A 23,410-nucleotide genomic window follows, 5' to 3' on the forward strand; every position below is an offset into this window, starting at 1 on the left:
TTTTTTCAGTCTTTATTATAAAGAAGGGTTACAGTTACATAAATCAAAGATTACATTTCTTTTCAGACAATATCACCTTTTTCCTCACTCTCTCCCAGTTTTCCCATCCCATCTTCACCCACAAGTTATGTAGTTTATTTTCAATATGGTATCCAGTACTGTAGCTGCCTTTGTTTACTCTTTGTTGCTTGATTTTTATGCTTCCCTTAACACCTCCAAAGACAAACAGACAAATGAACAAACGAAAAAGAAAACAGCAAAAAAGAATTAAACTTCTTGTTTCCATTTCCTGGAGTTTATTTCAATAAATATTGTTCTGTATGATTAGATGCACATAGGTATTGTGCCTTGTTCCTTTCCTAAGAGTGTCTGCCTTTGGTCTCACTGTGTGTGAATGCCTAGAGACCTGTATGATTTATCATGTCCCAAATGTGCTGTTTGTTTCTCTGAGCTTGGCTTACCTCACTTAACATGACTTGTTCTAGGTCCATCCATTTCCCTGCAAGTGACACAATATTATTCTTTCTAGTAGCTGTGTAAAATTCCATTGTGTATAGGTACCACATTTGTTGGGTCCACTCAGCTATTGTAAGGCATCTGGGCATATTCCACAACTAAGCTATTGTGAATAGTGCAGCAATGAACATGGATGTGAAAATGTCTTTATGGTATCCTGGCTTGTGATGTTCTGGGTAGATGCCCAGGAGTGGTATGGTTAGGTTGTAGGGAAGATCTTTGTTTAGTTTTTGAAGAATGTCCAGACTGCTGTCCAGAGTGGCTACACTATTTTACATTCCCCTCAACAGTGCAACAGAGTACCTTTTCCCTCATGTTTTCATCAACATTTGTTGTTTGCATTCATGATGTTGGCCAGTCTAAGATGGAATCCCAGAGTTGTTTTGATTTGCATTTCCTTTAGGGCCAGGGATGATGAACATTTCCTCCTGTATTTCTTTGCTATTTTTATCTCTTTGTCTAGTTCTCTTCCATCATGATCAGATAGGATGAAAGGAGTTATCGCCATCCTTTTATATTTGCTCAGGTTTGTGTGTCCTAAGATATAGTCAGTTTTGGAGATCAAAGATAAACACGAATTACGAGTGAAAGGATGGAAAAAGATCTTTAATGCATACACAACCTGCAAGAAGGCTGGAGTAGCCATATTGTTATCTGATAAACTAAACTCATTGAAATCAATATGAAGAGACAAGGAAGGTCATTACATATTAATAAAGAGAATGATCCATGAAGAGGAAATCACAGTGGTTAATGTTTATGCACCAAACAATGGAGCACCAGCACCTAAATACATTAAACAAACACTCTTAGTGTTACAGAACATGATAGACCCCAACGCAATAATAGTAGGAGACTTTAACACTCCATTCTCACCAAGGACAGTTTAATCAAACAGAAGATCAGCAAAGATGAATTAAATAATACCATAACCCAAAAGGACTTGACACACATCTACAGATCACCCAACCATACAATTCACATACTTTTTAGCAGCCCAGAATTGTCACTTAAGTTTCCTGAAGCAAAAATGTTTGAAAACTTTTGCTTCAAATTCAGTTTTAAGTCTAAGGAAATCATTAAAAACATAATCTTCAAACAACTCTCGAATTTGATCAGTATTTCCAACATATTTTTCCAGAAAATTAATTTTGATGTCTACTTAGCAATCTCTGTATGGAAATGTAAGCTAGTTTGATTGCTCTCTTCTTAATTTTCCCCATACCCCTGCCTGTAATTCCATTTGAAAATTCTGTAATAAGTACAAAAGTTCCTGAAACTTTCAGGAGCATATATGAAATGACTTATTAAAAAAATCACTATTTCTGGGTACAGTGGCTCATGTCTGTAATCCTAGCTCCTTGGGAGCAAAATCAGGAATATCACAGTCTGAGGCCAGCCCAGTCAAAAAAAAATTCAAAAGACTCCATCTCAGTCAATGAAAACTGGTTCACATTTATCTCTCAGCTACAAGGTAGGTGTATATACAAGGATTATGGTCCAGACCTTTCTGGACAAAAACCTAAGATTGAATATAATAACTAAAACCAAGGCCTTGCTGCATAGCAAGTATAAGGCCTTGAGTTCAAAGTCTCTGAATACCACCAAAAAATATCATTATTGTGTGAAATCAGTATTCTTTAATATAGGAATATCTCTTTTGTGAGTGGGACCAAACTTTTTTGTCTCATTTCTCTTGCATAGGCTGACAGGGAGATGATTAAGAAAATTTTATCTCGATATAGATTGGTTCAGATGAATCGATTTGAAGCTTGCTAGCAGAATGAACAGTGAAAAACAGTGTATCATCTGAGGGAACTTCTTTTTACCAGACAACTTTAGCAGTTGAATATTTTCCCTATTCAAAATTATCACTGGTTTACTAAGAGCTAGGTACAGTTTTTATTTCATTATTTCTTTTATGCCACAGACATTGACCGTAACATTTCTCATCTACATTTTTATTTGTAAGTGTAAAAGCATGGTGGATCTGTTAATTCCTGTGCTGGAATAAAAGAAGAAAATCAAGACTAGGTTTAACTAGGGACTTATTTCACCTAACTAGCAAGATCAGTGTTCTTCACAGTGGAGAAACTTTGATCAGTTAAATATTGTATTTAAATGCCATTCTTGTTCATTTTTCTAAACTACTTGTGTTTTTACATGTTTCTTTGATGAAACGTGACTTCTAAAAAGAAAATATTTAACATTTCATTACTATATGTCGCTAGTGAAATGGAAATCATCTGATCATTGGAACTTTTTTTGGCACCTGCTTGAATGAGAAACAGCTTCAGGAGAAGTAACTGAGAAGGTCATGGTGGCGGCTCACCATGTTCAGCTCATGTTTCAGCTCTTAATCTGAATGCTAACACAAAGTGGCAGCTGATGCTAAGGCTGTTTTGAAAATCCATCCTCTCCTGGCCTAATTTCAAATCTCATGACTTATTAAACATCTTAGGGGCCCTCCCTACATAATAAAAAGGGTAGAGCTAAGTAGTAATTGGAACTCTATGACAAATTAAGCATTGTGAAGGAGTAATAAATTATTCCATGAGTTACTTGCAGAAACTTCTGTTTTAAATATTAAATACATATTGGTTTCTTTAGATTTTTTGCTAGTACCAGAGCTTGAACTCAGGGCCTTATGCTCTCTTGGCTTACTTGTTCATGACTGGCACTCTACCACTTGGGTCATCCTTCCAACCCAGATTTTTGCTGTTTAATTAGACATGGAGTCTTGAATACTTCTCTACCTGGGTTGATTTTGAATTGTAATTCTCCAGATCTTAGCCTCTTGAATAGCTAGGATTATATACCTGAGCCACTGGTACTTGACTTTGTGCATTTTTTGTAAATATGGAGATAAATATTGAATTTTGAATAAAAAATGAAACTAGGTGAATAAAATTCCTAGAATTCAAAGTTTGTGGTCAAACAAAGCCACTAAAATATGGGGAATGAGGAAGAGAGTAAAATGGAGTGATAGAGGGAGAATTTCATCAAAGTGCAATGTATGCATGTATGGAAATATTAAAATAAAACTTTTAATACAGTTGATATACTTTGATTTTTTAAAGAAGGACATGGAAGAAGTAGTACTAGGAGACACTTCTACTTGTCAGCAGTCATGGCTAAGTAGCCATTACTTTCCCTACTTGCTTCTGAATAAATTTGTCACCATCATAACCCATATTTGTTTATGTTTTAAGTGTGTTTAGCACAGCATTTTACACTAGTTTTATAAAAATATGAGTTATTACTGTTAATAGCAGTACTAGTCCTATTGAGATGTTTATTGCAATAATATTCTTACTTTCCTATTATCAGAACACTCATTTCATGCTATTTAAGATCTACATTATTCCTAATCTGTATTATTTCCTAAAATTGGCATATGGTTAACATTATGCATTTCAAAAGCAAAAATGCATGCATAGATGTTTTTATTTGTGTAATATTTTATATTGCATCTAACTAGTGCATTTTAAAATTTGTACATAAATGTAGAAAAACAGAAACGTGGCTTAATTTATTTGGGTTATGAGAAAAAGTTGGTGAATCTGTGTAATATTTTAATAAAAAGTAATTTGACAGTGAGGTAAAAATCACCAAAGACACACTTGTAGCTCTTTAAATTCTTCTCATTGTGCAGAGCTCAGAGGCATTGGAGAGGATGCAGTCGAGACAGGGAGTACCAGCCAACTGCAGAGGGGAAGTTAGTGACTGAGAACCACACAAGCTTGTTCTAATACTATTGCCATTCTCCCTCGTGCAGCTTTGTGCACAGTCATAACCAGCCCAGCCCCAGGTACCTCGATAAAACAGGTAGTAACAGTTGCCACCATCTGAGGATGGAATCTGATTATACACAAGACATCCTAGCACCAGGCCTGGGCTCACACTCAGTGCTCCCAATTGGTGCCATCATGATCACTGTTTTCATCACCAACTGTGTGCAGTTTGTGCCCAGGCAGAAAAAGCCAAGGACCAACTTAAGGAAGAAGAAAAGGAAAAGGTCAGTACAGTAGAATAATTTAGACATTAAGAAAGACTGGATTCTAGAGTGTCAGGAGATTGGAATAGAGTCTGAAGGGTTTGGCATTTTTTTTTTATTGTTTCTTTGTTGAAAAAAATTTTTTTATTATTGTGAAAATACCATGCGGAGGGGTTACAATTACATGGGCAAGACAGTAAGTACATTTCTTATCAAGCATTGTTGCCTCCTCCTTTGTTTCCCCATACCATCCCTTCCCCTCTCCATCCCCCACCCCTCATCCCCCCTACCACTCACTACCCCCTTCACCCTCCCCACCTCCCACCATGCCAAAGTTGTAAGGTTCATTTTTTGACATAACGTCTTATACACCTCATTGTTGTAATGGGTCCACCTGTAACCCTATTTAAACAGTTTGTTTTTTCCCTTCCCTTCCACAAATTATATCAACATCAAATACAGTGAAAGCAGGGCTTATAGCCTGGAGGAGGTACAACCAAAGCAACAAAGACATCATCTTATTGGCAATTTTTTTTAAAATCAACCATCTTTGAAGATGGAGGAGAGAATACCACTTGTGAGACTGTCTGATGTGGAGATCTGAATCACTTATGAAACTTTTTATATCGTTACAGCTCACAATTTCTCTGTTTTGGGTTAAATTGTTGTGCTGTAGGTTTTACCAAAGTTAGACATTGATTATGTTTGTCTTTCTGATAAATTACTAAAGAAGTAATAAAATTCTCATTCTCCAGCTCTGTACGAAAATCCAATTTCCACTTAGTTTTGTTGCATCATTACCCTTAATGGAGGAATGGAAATGAAGTGTAGTTGTAGTGGATAAATGGCTCCTGGTTGTCACATTGGCAGGGGAATTCAGATTCATTGATGCCCTCTGTGTTAGCATTTCATTCAGTGCTCCCTCCAGGCACTGAAGTCAGTGCTAACTATTGTACACATGAAGTTTCACTTTAAAGCATCTTCACATTAAAGCATCTTCAGCAGTCTGATTTGGGCTGGCATAATTTATTTGTGCAATTTACTGAACAAATATTTGTTGAACTTCCCACATGCTGAGCATTATGTTTGGATGGAAGATCAAAGATAGGCAAGCAAAAGCCCTATTCTCAAGTTGTACTTCCAGCAGGAAGTTATGCAGACAGATGATTGCAATGTAAAATGATCTTGACTGTAATGAAGTTGGTGCAAACTCAATGAGGAGATTTCTCATTGTGCCTGGATGTGCAGAAAAGGCTGGTCAGAAAAGGCTGGATTTGAAATGGGTGCTGGTGGCTCATACCTGTAATCCTAGCTACTCAGGGGGCTAAGAGGACCACGGTTCAAAGCCAGCCTGGCATGAAAGTCTATGAGCCCCTTCTCTCCAATTAACCACCTAAAAATAGGCAGTGGTGTTGCAGTGGTATAGTGCTAGCCTTGGGCAAAAAAGCTCCAAGACAGTGCCCAGGTCCCAAGTTCAAGCCTCATGACCAACAAAAAGGTGGGGGGAGGGTTTGAGCTGAAAATAAGAATGTTGGGAAGAAGGCAAGGGAAAGGGTGATGTTTTCCAGGCAGAGGAACACAGCAGGAGAAGCTATTTGAGGAGTCTGTGCAGGGAGGTAGTCTCTGCACATGAATGACTTACTGTTAAGGACATCACATCTTATTTTATAGGGGAGAGAAGCCATTGGAAATTATGAAGACTGCTTGACCAGTCATGTAAAAGGACAATGGTTGGGGAGAACAGGACACTGAGTCCACTGACCGGGAAGAAAGCATTAACATTAATCTCAGCAGGTCATGAAAACTGCCCGTACTTAGCATTTGAGTTCAAGTAAAAAAGGAGGGCACACCGCAGTGCTAGTTGACAAAAGAATTGGGCTTAGTTGTGAAAAGCAGAGAAGATATCCAGAATAGTTTCCAGATTTAGGATTTAGACATCTAAGTAGATAGAAGACTCTGCATCAATAGAAGGGAAGACAGAATTAAGTGACAAGTTAGTGAGTTCAGGTTTGGGTGCGTGAAAGCAACAGCAGTCAGCCAAGTGGCATGTTGAGGAAAGAGGGGTGGGATGGGATGAGATATCTGAGAGGCGGACGTGAGATCTGATGGCTTTATGTGTATGAATAAAGAAGCAGAGGTACACTCGGAAAACCAGGGTCTTCAGACTTGCTTTACTACCCTTTGTCCTAGATCAGAATTATAGAGGAAGGATGGAGGATTTAACCAAAGGCTAGGATAGAAATAAAAAAGCAATGGAGATTACTGAAGTATGACAGATTTGTTTGTTACGTTGTCTGTGGGACAGAAACAGAAACAAGTTTCTCTACTGTTTAAGTATGCATCTTTTACAGAGAAAGGTGTGCTGGTATAATGAAGAGACAAAGTAGATCTTATTTCCTTTTATGAAGTTTAAATTTAGTCTTTGTTCCTTAACCCATGAAGATCTTTACTTTTTATCTGACTTTAACATGTTTCATATAACATGTAAAAAACTGACAGAAAGGACAACAGTTTGTTAATTCATGGGTGTGGTTTAATTTGATCTTCTGTTGATGAGTAATGGTTCAGTGTGCTTTTTTGTCTTGGTTCTGACTGTAAAGCAAATCACAGATGACCATCACAAGTATTATTTTTCATAATGTATTGTTGCCAGATATAGTCTCATTGCTCTCAGCTCTAATTGTAACAGAAACATAAGAAGTTACAGTAGCATAGTAAGGTTAAAAGAAAGGCGTTGCCTGTTTGGGCACTTGTTTTCCAACTACAAATTTTCTAAGAATTTAGTTATTGTATGTGATATACATTTATGATAGTCTTTTTCAGTGATTTACTTTGGGGGGGGCTTTTAAAAATTATAAACCTATTTGTAGATTCTTTATTGATCAATTTTAACATACCCTAAATTGAGTACTTTGTAAAGAAAAGATATATTTACTCATAGTGCTGGAGGCTGAAAGTCCAAGACTAGACTGCCCCCCCCCCCCCCATCATATTTACTCATAGTGCTGGAGGCTGAAAGTCAAGACTGGACTGCCCCCATCTGCTTTCCAATGATGGGGCGCCTCCTTGGCTTTGTCACATCTTGAGAGAGGAAACCAGAAGGATTCAAGGGCTTTCATAACAATTTATCCTCTTGAGAACTCAGCCACTATGGGAGCCCAGCAATAATCCCTTACAAAGGCATTGTCACTAGGACCCAATAGCTTTCCACTGGGCCCTACCTCTTAAAGGTCCCACTGTCTCAATGCTGCCACACTAGTGGTCAAGCTTTGAAAACACGAACTTTCCAAGGACACATCCAAATCATAGCCCTGTAGCAATCACTTTCTTTAGGCTGACAAAAATGTAGAGATTAAAAGGCAAATATAAAGCTGGGTGCCAGTGGCTCACGCCTGTAATCCTAGCTACTCAGGAAGCTGAGATCTGAGAATCACTGTTCAAAGCCAACCTAGGCAGGAAAGTCCATGAAACTCTTGTCTTCCATAAACCACCAGAAAACTGGAAGTAGTGCTGTGGCTCAAGTGGTAGAATGCTAGTCTTGAGCTGAAAAGCTGAGGGACAGTACCCTGGCTCAGAGTTCAAGCCCCAGGACTGGGGGGAAAAAAGGCAAATATAAGACCAGGAGACACCAGTGGTTTGCCTCTTCTTTTCTCATTTTGAGCCAGTGGCTTTAGGACACAGAGGCCTGGCTGTAACTCTGCAGCTTTCTGGTTCCATTCTTCTTGCTTATGATTGCCTTAGAAAAGTGTCATGTGACCTAGTTGATCCTCAGTCAGTTTGGGTCCTCAGAGAACTATGTTTTTGCTGCAGTTGATTAAAAGAGATTTGCCCTTTTTTTTGGCTAGCAAGTGTTAGGGGAACATGCTTGCCTCCAACTTTACTTCCTTACCTTGGGGATGCAAGGCAACTTCAAGTACGTATCCTGAGTAGAGGATACTGGAAAAATGAGTCTTGGTTTTGTTAAACCACTGCATTACGAAGCTGTAGAGTTATAATCGAGATTACAGGAAATAATGACATTGCTTTTATTTTTATTTTTAATTGTGTGTGTGTGTGTGTGTGTGTGTGTGTGAGTGAGTGTGTGTGTGTGTGTGTTTGTGTTGGTCCTCAGGCTTGAACTCAAGGCCTGGGTGCTGTCTTTGAACTTTTGTGTTTAAGACTGGGCCTCTGCCACTTGACCTACACCTCTACTGGCTTTTTGGTGATTAATTATAGATAAGAATCTCATCAACTTTCCTGTCTAGGCTGGCTTTGAACCACAGTCTTCAAATCTCAGCCTCCTGAGTAGCTAGGATTACAGGTGTGACCACCAGTACCCAACAGTAATGTTCTTTTGAACCAAGAGATTTTGTTATTTGCAGTGAAATATATCCCAGCAGATATACGTTTCAGTTTGGATTAAGGAATGTATTAAGAGAAAAATAGATTCAGTGTTTGGAGGTATTTAAATAATGTTTATAACAGTTACCACATGTACTGAGGGACATCCTTAAACAAGTTAGTCAGAATGAATACTTGCTGATTGAGTGTATGTGGTGACTTTCAGTTCACACCATGGCAAACCATGACAGATACCAAGACCTGCCCCAGTCTTTCCTGTTTAGTGCCCTTTCATGTAGTATAAATGAACTATTTTACTTTGGAAATCCGTTTTCATAACACTGTCTTTGAAAGTGTTAGTAGAGAAAAATACCATATTCAGCTATTAGAGCACTTTTTATTTAAAGCTTGACATGCCAGGAAATGTGACTGACAGTTGTCTTACCTGAGGTCAAACAGCAAACTATCTTCAGAGCTAAATATAAGGTATTCTATATGACAAATAGTTAGAACTGTGCCCCCCCCCTTTCAAAATGGTAGAATCAAATTTTTTGTTGTTTACCTTGTAGGATTGCAGAGAAATTGCCAATATTCAGTAAGTCCGGTTATCATTTTTGAAATATATTTCTTTCTTATGATGAAAGCTGTTATTTTCTCCCAAAAAAGGGCTGAGGAGTTAAAGGCATTTGAAGAAGAAAGCATCCATGCCTGGTACTATAAAGACGCTGGCCTACAGATTATGCTCTTCTTTTCTTTTCAAGTAAGATTTTAATATCCAAACATTTAACTCGTCCATGAGTAAATAACTCCTTGTCAGTTTTTGTGATTTCATTAATACTTAAAAAGGACAAACTATGGAAAGCAGAGATGAACAGTATTTATCTAGAAGAAATGAGTATCCCTGCCCTTTTTCCCCTTGTAACTGCATTGCTTCAATAGGGTTTACCACCAGAATACTAAGCTTCCCCTTGGTCCCTCAGGGCTGTTGCTACAGATGTGTGGCCCTGGCTCTTTTATGTCCTCTGGATGCTCTTTTTGACTTGCATTACCTTTATTCCAGAGCTTATATGATGATCATCTTAGTACATATTTTAAATACATAGTAGCTGAAATATATTGGTATGCTACAAATGTGATGTGTCCAAAAATATGTTGTAATATGTCAGCCTTTTTTTCAACTGCTTTACCTCAAGTGCTCTACTGCTGTCTATCCTCAGAGCAGGGAAATAATTCTCTCTGTAAGCTGTTTTTTCACTAAGGGAAGGCTTTTACTACAAATGTTATTTAAGGTTGGGTGACCCATGTAGAAAAGAACTTACTAAATCATCACCTTGGAGAGGTATTTAAAAAAAAATATCACTAAGCAGAAATGCATCAGCAGAGATTTGGAAATAACAATGGTCATCCGAAGGACTATTTTTGTACGTCTAGTTATCTTTTTTTCTTCCTCTTTCTTAAATGCACATCTATTGTATTACAGTTTGTGGGACATACTATCTCTGAAATTCCATACTAAAAAGTTATATAGAAATTGCAAATACAAATACTCATAGTTTTTAGCCTCAGATCAGAATAAATGCGCAACAAAGTAAAAAATAAAAATCTGTTAAAAATAAGAATAAAGGAGGAGAAATAAGTTTTTTTTAATGTGAACTCTACATTGTCACAGTTAGATTGAGATTCTTTTTCCTGCTTCTTAAAAACAGGTCTGCCACAGCTTTCTGTGGCAGATAATCCCTGAAGATTTTTCAGTTATGCTTTTGGGCCTCTTTCCTTACTGACAGATCCTCATAAAAAACAGCCTTCAAGTCAATATTTAGTGATGTCATGTCAGAATCTTGCCTTTGATTATAAAATGACCATAAAGATAGAACAGTTAACTGGACAATGAAAGGACATCTTTAAGTATGAGTAGTAATTGTGCATCTTATAAATTCCATATTGAGGGCTGGATTTTTAAAATAAAAACATGAAACAAAAACAATATTGAGCATGTCTGCCTACTCTCTTTTGGCCCAGAATACTTATTTGTCTTTGGGCATCCTACTTACATGAGTTTTTTTCTGTAAATTATCTAGCACTTCTTGAACTTACATTTGCATAGGAACTGTGACATTTCTTGGCACAACTGCTTCCTTAAGTGTGCCACCTGCTGCACACCAAAATCGTTCTGAAGTATCTCATGTTTAAAAGCAAGTGTGTCTCTTAAGCTTTGGCACCAGCATTTATATTTTATGACTTAATGTTCTCTTTCCCCTTGACTCTTTTGAATAAAGGGACATTTACTTTGATTTTCTTTTTCATAGGTTTCCAAATTTGTCAAGCTCAGATTTCTTTTAACTAATGAGTTGGAGGTGTAAAAAGAATGAGTTTGTATCATTTTATAGAGTTGGAATCTTCAGCAAGGTTTGTTTTTTGAGTCACACTTTTTCTTGTGACTGTTTAGAAACCCAAATATGTGTGTGTGTATAAATACACACACACACACACACACACACACACACACACACACACACACATATATAGGTAGAAAAAGATGTCAGTCAATCACATAAGAGCACCAAGAGGCGAGTCAGCTGCCATCTCTTATACTTTTTAGTTATATTGCTGACATTTTTAGCTAATATAAGAAAAAAATCCAAATTACTATAGCAGATACAGGCAACTGTTCTAAGTATGATTTATTTGTATCAAGTCTATGTAAAAGAGAACACAGAGGTATGGTTTTAAATCTATAAAACGCTATCATATCAGGTATTTTTTCCTCTGAAATTTTTTCTCATTGAAGTTATTTTTTTAGTGGATGGTACTAAGGTTTGAACTCAGGGTCTCACATTTGCTAGGCCAGTGCTCTACCACTGAGCTTTGTTTTCTTGGTTTTTGGTTTTGTTTTTGCTGCTTATTTTTGAGATTGGGTCTTCCTGCCCAGACCTATACCTGGACTATGATACTCCTATTTTAGGCTTCCTAGTGTAACTGAGATGACAAGCATATCTCCCCATAGCCAGCTTCTTCCACTGAGATAGAATCTCATGGACTTTTCTCTTTAGGCTGGACTGGAGCTGTGATCTTCCTAATCTCAGCCTCCCAAGTAACTAGCATGACAGGCAAGCCACCAGTGCCTGTTCCTTTGTTTTGTTTCTTCTTAACAAGCTCTTGCTGTGTAGTTTTGAACTCATGATATTCCTCTTCAATCTCTTCAGTGCAAAGTGAACCTTCAGTGCAAAATAATCTTTTGGTTATAATGGGCTTCCATATACTACTAAAAGGAGCATGTTAATCCTCTCCACAAAAGTCCTTGAAGATCTTTGGGGATTACTTATCAATAGTCCAGGTTGCACTTTATACTGGAAGTTGAATACCTTCAGAGGTTCTTCTGCTTTCTGTGCTCTGGACTGATAAATCACCTCTCACTGCGGGGACAGAAAACAATTCTTAGGTCCCATCTCCAAATAAGGTATTTTTAGATAAAATACTTTCTTTCTTCTGCACATTATTGAGAAATTATAGCATTCTATTTTTTAATTTTATTTTTTTGTTTTTTTATACTTAAAAAATTTTTTTATTGTGAGAATACCATACAGAGGAGTTACAATTACATGGGCAAGATAACGAGTACATTTCTTATCAAGCATTGTTGCCTCCTCTTTGTTTCCCCCTCCCATCCCTTCCCATACTCCCTCCCCCCCACCTGATTTGTTTTTTTTTTTCCCTTTCATGCAGTTGTTTCTAACATACTTATAAGATGATTTCTATGTTGCTTTGTATGTCCCTCCCCCACAGTATAACCCATGCTTTCACTGTATTTGATGTTGGTATAATTTGTGGAGGGGAAGGGCAAAAACAAATCGTTTAAGTAGGGATACAGGTGAACCCATTGTAACAGTGAGATGTACAAGTTGTTATGTTGAAATGCATTCTATTTTATAAAATATATATCTTACTTCATATTCAACTTTTGCTTAGTAATATAGAAATCTGGATCAAATACCTAGTTCTTGTAGAATGGATAAATTGAGTTCAAAGCCCATTATGTCTGTTCTTAGGATTACTTTCAGTTACTTGCCTGAGCTTTAGTTTTTCATCTGTAAAATGGAGACAGTAATGGCACTTTCTTCTTAGAATTGCTGAAGGGATTAGATAAACAAGCAAAATCTAAAAAAAAAGCTTTTACTAATGCCTGGTACTCAGTAAGTATCCAGTTAATGTTAGGTTTTTAAAAAATACCTGTGCTAGTAGTTTCTCCATTATTTTCTACCTTTTATTATGGTTACCAGCCCAGGATGGCCTGGAACTCATGATCCTTCTGCCCCTTGAAAACTGAGGTCATAGGTATGTACCACTAATTGACATTTTGTGTTTGTGAAAAAAAAAATCTGTAGCATTGTTCCGTCCCCTACTAAGACTTAATCTGTTACTAGCTAAGGACACATTTTACATATTTTCTCTTAATTGCATGTTTTCAGAATCGATGCTGACGGGGATAATTAGTAAGTCAAGTTAGTAGAGTTTAGCACTAGAATGTTATTCCCCTGGACACTGCATTTGAGTGAGTGGCTTAGTGTTTGGAGACCAGATGTAGAAGCATGAACTCAAGCTGGCTCTCAGCAGGACAGAAAATTAACAGAGTTTAGGGCAAGATTGCTTGCTAGTGCTGAAAAGACTGCTGTGCATGTACACACAACCATCAGTCTGTCTTCTTCTTCTCTTGCCAAATGTTTTCTACTTTGTAACAACAGATTAAAACCTTAGAACAAATTTGCCCGATTTCAGGGTGAGGTATCAAAACTCTGACAAGGAGATCCAACTTTTATTCTGGTGACTATTGGGCAGATCTGGGATTTAAACCCATGGTTTTCTGATTCTAAAAGGTCTGATTACTGCACCAAGGTTGGTGAATGGGAAATGCCAGGAGTCATGCCTTTTCCTCAGTGAAGATTTCATTGAACACAAACAGTATGTTTAGGGTAATTGCTTGTTATATGTTAAGGTAACTACTAGTTACACTGTTATGTCCTCTGCTATTTTTAAATCATCTGTGTTAATACAGATGAGAATCATAATATCTAGCTGTCTTGATTTTGGATGAGCTCAGGGGTGACAGAAGACTTGTCTAGTGTCACAGGCAGGGCTACACCCAGGAAGGACCTCCATTCTGTCACTTCTGTGCTTGCAGAACGCTGTATGTCCTGAGTTTTTCTTCATTAGGGTGGTAGGCCATTTATGTGCATTTTGGTCTTACTAAGTCTTATATTATTGTTTTTAGGGCTGTTTTACATTTCTAAATAAAATCTTAATTTCTATTTAAAATGTTTGCCTGTATCCACTCGTAGGTTGGTGAATTTGAGAGGGAATTATAGAATAGTTAAAATTTGCTGATAAGCTTTGACGAAACAAAACTGGTCATGGAAATAGAATTTGATGTACACATTATGATTTTCATTATATAATGAGTGAGGTACACTCTTTAAATCAAGGCAAAATTGTTTATTTTACATTTTAGTCTGAAAAACTGACATAAGGTTTCAAATGTTTAGTTTTACTTATGTGGATAGACCTAGCTTTACCATATTGAGAAATTGAAGTGTGTATTGATACACCTATGATCCACAGAACTAGCCAACATCACTTGATCCACTCTAGCATGCCTTCTTCAACAGGCTTATTGGCCTGTAAATATTAAAAGCCTATCTTCATTTAAAATGAAATTGAAAGTATATTTTGTGCTTATCAACTTCATAATTGGACTTTTAAAAATGCAGCATTTAGGATTGGTTAAGCTGATGATTTTAAAAATCTTCTATCCTCATTTGTGAGGATGTGAGCGAAGAGGAGTGCATCCACTACTCTTTCCCTCAGCCTCCATCCTCACTCCTTTCCTCCTGGCCAGGGGATTGGTGTTCCCAGCTAGGAGAGTGAAGGAAGGATCTTTCATTCTTCCAGTTTTGTAAGACTACTTCTTATATGAGTAACAGATTCTGAACATTTCTGTGAAATTCATTTCCTCACATCATGAGGTTCATGTCTTGAAATCAGTGGTTTGCTCAGTCACCTTGTGGCATCATTTAGAATGATGCCCTTATCTTTCTTATCTCTTCTCTCCCCTCCCCCATCTAGCTCTGGGGAAATTTCTGGGTTATTGAGAGATAGCCTAATCTATTTATAGTATTGATTAATGACGTAGTGGGGGAATGAGGTGATATTTTGGGGAGCAAATAGTTAACTTTAAAAAACATGCAATAAAGAACAGATAACAGCTGATCGCAGCTCCCTTCCCTGCCACTTCTATTGTTCATAGTTTCTCAGGTACTGAGGACACTTTAGAGCAGTCATGCCTTCCAGTGTTCTGCTATGTTGGATTCCCTGTGCAGAAAACAAACAAAAGTCTCCTGGGTGTAAGACAAGCTCTTCCTCTTTAAATTGCAGGCAGAAAATATGCTTTTTTTCCCCCTCGTTTTTTTCCTGGTTGAATTTCCATGTGTAATGATTGCATTTGTCTGTAGGAGAAAGGACTGCCGCACGCAGATAACCTCACAGCCCACGTGGCGCTTGTCTGAGGCCAGTACTTGCAGTTTTTGGAGAATTAGGCGAGCATATGGCCACTTCATTCGCTGAACACAGGTCCCAGAGCAGTTGCTTTAGCAGGAGGACCGGGAGGAGGAGCCTCTTCGGCTCACCGCAGCCAGTTAGTTCCCTCTCTGGGCTGGCTGAGCATTGGCTGGCTGTGCCTTGGCTCCTTCAGCTCCAGCTCGGTGGGCTGCAGGGTGTGGAAGAGACGGGCGTGTTCAGGAACTGTGGGGGAGCCGCAGTTTGTGTCTGAGGACCCCACAGAGAGGAACACCAGTGAAGAAAGCCGGTGCCATGGGCCAGCTTTGCTGCTTTCCGTTCTCAAGAGAGGAGGGGAAAATCTGTAAGTGTGATTTGTGCTGTGCAGAATCCTGAGTGCTTGACAATTTTGTGTGACTGGCTTAGGGTTCATTTTGTGTTTTTCTTCCAGCAAAGGCAGCAGTCTAGTCAGTGATGGTCTTTAAATGTGCATTTCTAATGGCAGGTGTGTAGTTATACATTAAGTCTGAAAGTACAATAACTCAATGGATGGGTTACAAGAACACTACAAAACCTGAAAACTCGCCTCTCATCTTCCACTGGGATTCTAACAGCACCTCTTTTATACTGTCTAGACTCAGAGTTTAGTTTTGAGTTTCTTCAAATCACTGCATTCAATTCGATACATTGTACCAGTCAGACTTCATTGCTTATCTGAAATGTTTTCAGAGCATTGCTCAGCCCTAACATGTAGAGAGGTAAAGCTGCTTCCAAAATGACGTATTTTGAGCATTTGCAGATATTTCCATGTGTCCTTCGCTTTGTTCTTCACAGAAAGATTCAGGTGTGATTGTAAGACCACACCAAACTACAATGTTGCTTTGTCTCTCCCCAAACCTCAAGGAATATTTCTGTGAGAGTGTCAGGTAGATTCCACATCTGCTATGGCCCAGAAAACAAAACTTAAAGTGGAGATATTTGCGTTGAAAATTCCTCATTGACTGATGTGTTCCTTTACATTTTAGCTATCTTAAAAAGGGACTGGCACTTTAATCGATATGGTAATAGAGTTTATCTTACACTACTTGCCTTGTAATTTAGAATTATTACTTCTCTTTCAACAACGTGCATCTAGTCATATTTGTTCAATTTGCAGCCATAGATCTATCATATCCATGGTTGATTCTAATTTAAATAGGGCCATAGAATTTCATATCTAGTTCAGATACTTAAAGATCCACACCTGGTTTGCATCTCCGGTTGTCTGTTCATCAGGAAACTGGACAGGGACAGGTTTTTGAAAATTAGTACATATTCTGCATAGCTATTCACTTAGGAAAAATGTAGTTTTATGAGAAATCTTTTGGAATGCATGGGAATAAACATTGGGAGACTTTGGAACAGAAGCCAATAAACTGCTCTGAATGTTGCTTGTGAAATGATCATGTACAGTGTGTGATAATCCCACTGTGAAACCTGTGGTGGCCTTACAATAAAATCATTCACTTCCTAATAGCCAACATTGACATGCATTTGGTAGCTCAGAACTTTTCAGCAATACATAAGAATGATTTGTGTGTAGTTCCTAAAGATTTAGATGGACTGGTTAAGTGTTTGGAAGACATCTCTATCTCAAAGACCTTGGCATGACAGATACAAGGACAGTGAATTCTTTCTTTACCCTTTCTGAATTCCTTTACCATGGCTTGAGATCTTCCTTTGGGAAACTTGCTTCTTTTCTGTTTTTATTCTTTTCTTCTCTGTGACCAGTCTTCTCCTTACCAGAGGAAGTAAAATCTCATGTATTGAGGAATTTATTTTTATTTGTTAATGTTGGTGAGCAAAGTTTTGTGTTTTAGATGCAATGATTTCTAATGCTGCTTGGTGGGACATTCCATATAATGTTTTTCGGGTTCCCTTTCTCAAATCTCAAACTTTCAAAAAGGAAATGAAGACAGGATGGTACAACTGAAGTGAAGTTATAATGCAGAAATGCAAATGGTAAACTTTTGCATTCATGGCCCCATTCCTTCCTTCGCTCACCTCTGTCCCTGGTCTTCCACATCCCTGCTCATTATTCTTTCTTCTATGTTTGATTTGGTCATTACTCATTGGTTTTCCTCATGCTCCATTCACACATCCTATACACACATTATAGAACTATCTCCTGGGGCCATGTTTACTCTCTGTACTAGAGAATAGTCTTAAGAAAAGATTATCTTCTAATTGCTGCTAGTCTACTGGCAATGTATACTTGAAAGTATTTGCTAAGGGGGAATATAAAAAGTGGCAGAGATTTCATTGTCCAGCATGTCTCAGTACAAATTAAGATTAGCACTAACTGGAGATATGCAGTTCATAAGTTGTGTTGGTAATATGTGATAGAATCTACAAAAGATATTTGGAGGAGCCCAAGATTATTTTGGTCTTGTTACCAGATCGTACAGTGACCTCTGGGTCTTTTTGCCTCTAACTTTGTAGGAGCTTCTTTAGTCTGCTTTGAGTCACCTGTTCTCTGAACATCTACTGAGGATAGAACAAAAAATGTGAATACCCACACCCTTCTCATTTCTGTTGTTAAGAGCAATAGCTCTGGAATGCTCCTCTAGACAGGGAATGGAGAATAACAGAGTTTAATGATTTATTAGTGAAAGTTTAAATTTGTGGGTGTCATTCTCAAAACACAGGTGAGTTGGGAAGCTCGTCCTCTGCAGTCCTACAGAGATACAGCAAGGATATACAGAACTGGCCAGGTGGTAAGAGTCAAGTGACACCTCCTCTCTCTTGCTGTTTGATCCTGCTTTGACCATTTGGTGGTGGTGGTGATAGTGACAAATAGAATTCAAATTTAATTGATTAATTCATGATTCTATTTTAATCTATTAATAGGAAGCAAAATGATTCTTTAATTAACCAGTTATGTGGGGGCTTAAGTTTACGTGGCAAATCAAATCTATGCATAGCCAAGAAGTCTTGATGATATTTTGAGCAGTGAAATACAGTGGAGTTCCTCATGGTTTATGTATTACTTAATATAGCACAGATTAGTGAAGTCCCTTTTTGTTTAAATCCCAGCAGCAGTTTAATAGTTATCCAAACTATAGGTTTTGACCACAATAAATAGAATACACTGGATATAAATACATCTTTCTCAGGATATTAGACTCTGTTTGCTATTTAGTTTTTTTTAGTAGCTTATATTATAGAAGGAATTTTATTGTTAACTCTCCATTTATGTTTGCACTATATTCCAATATACAGGAATATTCTTCACATTACATGTTGCATTAAAAATATTATATTCTAGATTAAAAGTACTGTAGATGTTCTCCAATGTAGCTTTTGCTGAAATCTTTTAGAGGATTTCTTTGGAAATTACTGAATTTCTCCCTACAAGGAATATCCCTGAACAAAAATATTATTGCACAAGAAGCTATTTCTTCCATATATTTCCTAGCTACTTCATTAAGTAGATCTCAAAAAAAAAAAAAAATCCTTAGTCTGGATGCTGGTAACTCAGTAGCTAGTAATCCTAGCTACTCAGGATACTGAGATCTGAGGATCATAGTTCAGAGCTAGCCTGGGCAGGAAAGTCTGTGAGACTCTTAAGTTAATCACCAAGAAGCCAGAAGTGGAGGTGTGGCAAAAAAAAGCTTAGGGGAAAGGCCCCACCCTGCGTTCAAGCCCCAGGACTGGCGCATCGCGCGCGCACGCACACACGCACGCACACACACACACACACACACACACACACCTGTTTCATAATTAGACACCTCTAAAACAAATTATAAAATACTTTCCCTTGCTCCTTTTCTGTTACACACTTTCCCATTTTAAAGTAGTATATGTTTATATAGAATGATGTAGGTGAATTTCAAAGATGGTGGTCTTCTGTAACTGGAAGTATTCCTAAGGTGGAGAAAGCTACTCATGCCTATGCATATTAAAGACAGAATGGACCATTCAATGAATGACAACTCTTAGTTACTTTCTAGCTTTGGTAATCTGTGACATAAAAAAGCAGATATTAATGTAAGCATATATATTTTAATTTTATACATGAAATACATTTCAGTATAAAATTTTTGTGTGATATTTCTTACCAAGGCCATTTATAGTTCAAAAATGTTCATATATATGAGTATGAACATATGTTTATATGTTCATAAATATGAGTAAATTTCACAATAATATTTTATGCTTTGGAGGTGGATGGTATTACACTAATATAAAAATTGAGGAAGCTGGATGCCATTGGCTCACACCTATAATCTTACCTATTTAGGAGGCTGAGATCTGAGGATCAAAGTCCAAAGCCAGCTCAAGGCAGGAAAGTATGTGAGACTCTTATCTCCAATTAACAACCCCCAAACTGGAGTGCTGTGGCTCAAAGTGGTAGAGCACTGTCCTTTAGCAATAAAAAACAAAAAAACAAAACCCAATGACAGTGCCCAGGCCTTGAGTTCAAGCTCCATGACCGACAGAAGAAAAAAAAATTGAGGAATACAGTATGGATTTCATCTCTAGTGAGCATTTATGTTTTTGTACCTTAGCTACCATGGTGGTAAATTATTTGTTTATACCTAGGAAAATCTATGTTTTGACTTCTCAGTTCTTCAGAATGCTTCTTAGAAGTCTTGTGGCCTTCTACTTTGCTCACTCTTTTGCATTGAATGTATCTTTCATGGTTGTCTTTTATATGTATGTTCTATCTTTTTTTAAATTTTTATTTTATTGTAAAGATGCTGTACAGAGCACTCTCTTGAGGACACACACTGTCTACATCTCTTAGTTGCTTGCACCAGGTCTTAAAACAGTGTCAGAGGAGGCAGATCTGAATGTAGTTCATCAAGAGAGTGTTACCCCTGTCCTGTTAGGTTACAAGTGTGTTAGAACTTCAGTGTAAATCAGTCTTTCAAAGGACAGAAGTTGGAATGACACTGGTCATGAGCTACTTTTGAGAGCTTATTTTGAAGCTTTTAATTTTTTGATGCTTATTAATTACCCCCCCCCCTTTGACACTTAGATCTAAATGTCTAGGGAACAGAAGAATAAATGAAATAGTGGTGGTTTAATTATTTTTTTTTCTCTACTTCACCTTTCTTCTTCCCTTGCCTCCCCCCCACCTGCTCCTACTTCCTCTACTTCTTAACTTCTTAAATGCATACTGGGTGTCAGGTACAATGCCAAGATTATTTTCAGAACTACTTATGAGATGCAATAGTTAGAGAATATATGTTTCCCAACTATCTTATTTCAGAAGGGAAGCCAGAAAGAAGCATGGGTAATTTCTTACTTAAGGCCCTCCAGGATGTTATAGGGCCAAAAGCTGGCAGGGGCCTGTATCCCAGGCTGCTTAGAATCTGTTACACCTTCTAAAGTAGTGAAACTGCAGTGCCGGATAACCCCAAACTACCCTTTGCATAAGAGCTCTGTGGAGATAGCTACAATAATGTTCAGTTTAAAACATTTAGCCATACTTGATAAAGGCTAGATTTTTTTTCCTCTAATGAAAAAGTGTATATCTAAGAGGTTTGTTTCTAAAATTAAATATGGGAACAGTAAGGCAAATGCTAGTAGTTATTATTCTCATTTTACCTCCCTGATTTTCTGTGTTCATTTATAGGCTATGTAGTAATTATATTTTCTTTTGTTGTTTGTCTTTGACTTTTTGAGAATTTGCCTGCATTTGTCTGTCAGATCTTGAATAATTTCCCTTGGGAGTCTGCCAAGTTGTAGGACTGTTTCCAGATCTTTGTGCAGCCACTGGCTGCTGTAGTTATATACAAAAACCCTACTTCCCAACAATGTGCTACAAACTTTCCCTGTTTCCCTTCCTGTGGCTATGAAAAAAAAGGAGTACACCAGGACATGATAAATTATGCAGGACTCGGCATTGACACACAGTGAGACCAAAGGAGGATGCTCTTAGAAGAGGAACTCAAAGATGCAATGCCTCGGTGCCTCTGATCATATAAAATAATATTTGTCAAAATGAACTTCAGAAAATGGAAGCCAGAGATTTTTTTTTCTTTTCTTTTTCTGTTCATTTATCTATCTTTGGGAGGACAAGGGGAAGTGCAGAAATGGAGAGACAAAGGGCCAACAAATGCAGCAGTGGTACTCACTAGCACTATGTTGAAAGTGAGCTATACCACTTGTGGGTGGGGATGGGAGGGAAAAACTGGGAGAGATTGAAGGTTGAGGTGACATTGCCCAAAAAGAAATGTACTTATTACCTGATTTATGAAATGATAATCCTGCTGGATATCATCTTTATAATAACAATAGAAAACATTTAATAAAAAGGAGTAGGCATTTGTGATATACATAAAAATTTAGTTAATAAAAGCACACTTTCAAATGCTCTTCCTCAAGGACATTTGCTCGTTAATAAGACCATCTGATCCCATGTACACTTAAGTATTTGTAGAAAAAGAATAGCCCCAGTTAAGCAGTGGTAATGGCTTAGCCCCAAATAGTGCCTTATGGATGAATATCAATCATTAATCTAAGGCTAGCGAAATTGTCTAAGAACCTGTGACAAACCACTTCCCTTTGGAACACATAATTATATAGGTCTTTGAGCTTTCATATTCTTCTCTTTCATTTATAAACTTGTGATGCCCACAATAAAGAGACTCAAAAAAACCTCAGAACTCATGTGGTTGAAAAAATAGAGGTTTTAGAGACAGACTGACTGGGTTTGTATTTTTGATTCTGACATTTCCTGCTTAACTCTCTAAGCTTCTGTATCCCAATCCTAAATAGTAGCTACCTGTTGTGAAAATTAAATAAGCTAACACCTATAAAATGCCTGACTGTGCTTAATATGCAGTAGAATTAGTAAGTATAATTTCTCTAAAATAAATAAGAGATTATCAATTGTATAACTAGAATCACCTTAGAATTCAGCTTGGCATAATGATAGTTTTATTTCCACCTTACCTAGGGAACATAAAACTGTTGAGTAGACTTGAAGCATGGATCTGCACAGGACCCTTCCTTCTTGGGGAAATGAATTCTCTTATTATGATAGTTAATACCTTTGTAGGGTATTATATATATCATAATACCTTGCTTACTACCCTGGGAAAAAGTGTGGTTCACATATAGCTAACCACGGGCTGAGAGAGGGTTATTCTAAAAATGAAACTGGCCATAAAGAAAGAAGAGGCTGGGAAAAAGAGATAAAGATACTTCAGACTGTGATTTTGTGAGTTCAGCCACACCTAAAAACTTTCTCCTAGACAAAACAGCACATCTTTCCCATTTTATTTGCTTAAAACTTGGTTGGATTAAATTTTTATCTCTTATAATTGTGGGCTTTGGTGTTATTCTTAAGAATTTTTAGTGAATATAAATAGAAATAAAATCCTAGTTTTTAAATCGTTTAAATAGGGATACAGGTGGACCCATTGCAACAATGAGATGTACAAGTCATTATGTCAAAAAACAAACTTTACAACTTTGGTGGGGGGTGGAGAATCAGGTTGGGGGGACAGTGGGGGAGTAATGGGAAGGGATGGGAAGGGGAAACAAAGAAGAGGCAACAATGCTTGATAAGAATTGTACTCGTTATCTTGCCCATGTAATTGTAACCCCTCTGTATGGTATCTTCACAATAAAAAAACAAAACAAAACAAAAAAACCCCTAGTTTTGTCCAGTTCTAAGGTGACTGACTGTGGTTGCACAGTTAATGCACTCTTGTTGCAAAGAAGTTATATTCACTGAATTTTCTTTTTTTTTTCTCATGTGTTCCTTTGCCATTTTTTTCTTTTTTCTTTTCCTTTTTTTTTTAATTGTGAAATACTGTACAGAGGGGTTACAATTACATGGGCAAGATAATGAGTACATTTCTTATCAAGCATTGTAGCCTCCTCTTTTGTTTCCCCTTCCCATCCCTTCCCATGCATCCCCCCCCCCCGCCCCATGCACCCCCCCCCGCACCAAAGTTGTAAAGTTCGTTTTCTTTTTTTTTTTTTTTTTGTAAAGTTCGTTTTCGACATAACGACTTGTACATCTCATTG

The 23,410-nt window shown here is 37.5% G+C and overlaps 1 protein-coding gene across 5 annotated transcripts in view; it reads left to right on the plus strand.

Annotated features, from left to right (window-relative positions):
• Akap7 (A-kinase anchoring protein 7) overlaps nt 1–23,410 on the plus strand; it is a 123,421-nt gene that overhangs the window by 80,056 nt on the left and 19,955 nt on the right. Inside the window, exons 1-2 of one of the 5 annotated variants that reach the window (XM_042667580.1) lie at nt 15,547–15,743; nt 18,067–18,135. The exons of 2 other annotated variants lie outside the window; for them this stretch is intronic. In XM_042667580.1, coding sequence (XP_042523514.1) covers nt 15,695–15,743; nt 18,067–18,135 — 118 coding nt within the window. In that variant the 5' untranslated portion in view covers nt 15,547–15,694. Of the gene's footprint in view, nt 1–15,546; nt 15,744–18,066; nt 18,136–23,410 lie in introns of those variants that run through there. 2 more of the 5 variants (XM_042667406.1, XM_042667637.1) reach the window with 2 other exon arrangements.

This window comes from Dipodomys spectabilis, unplaced genomic scaffold (assembly GCF_019054845.1).
Source record: "Dipodomys spectabilis isolate Male_0828 unplaced genomic scaffold, ASM1905484v1 ptg000001l, whole genome shotgun sequence".
In the NCBI taxonomy this organism is placed as follows: Eukaryota; Metazoa; Chordata; class Mammalia; order Rodentia; family Heteromyidae; genus Dipodomys; species Dipodomys spectabilis.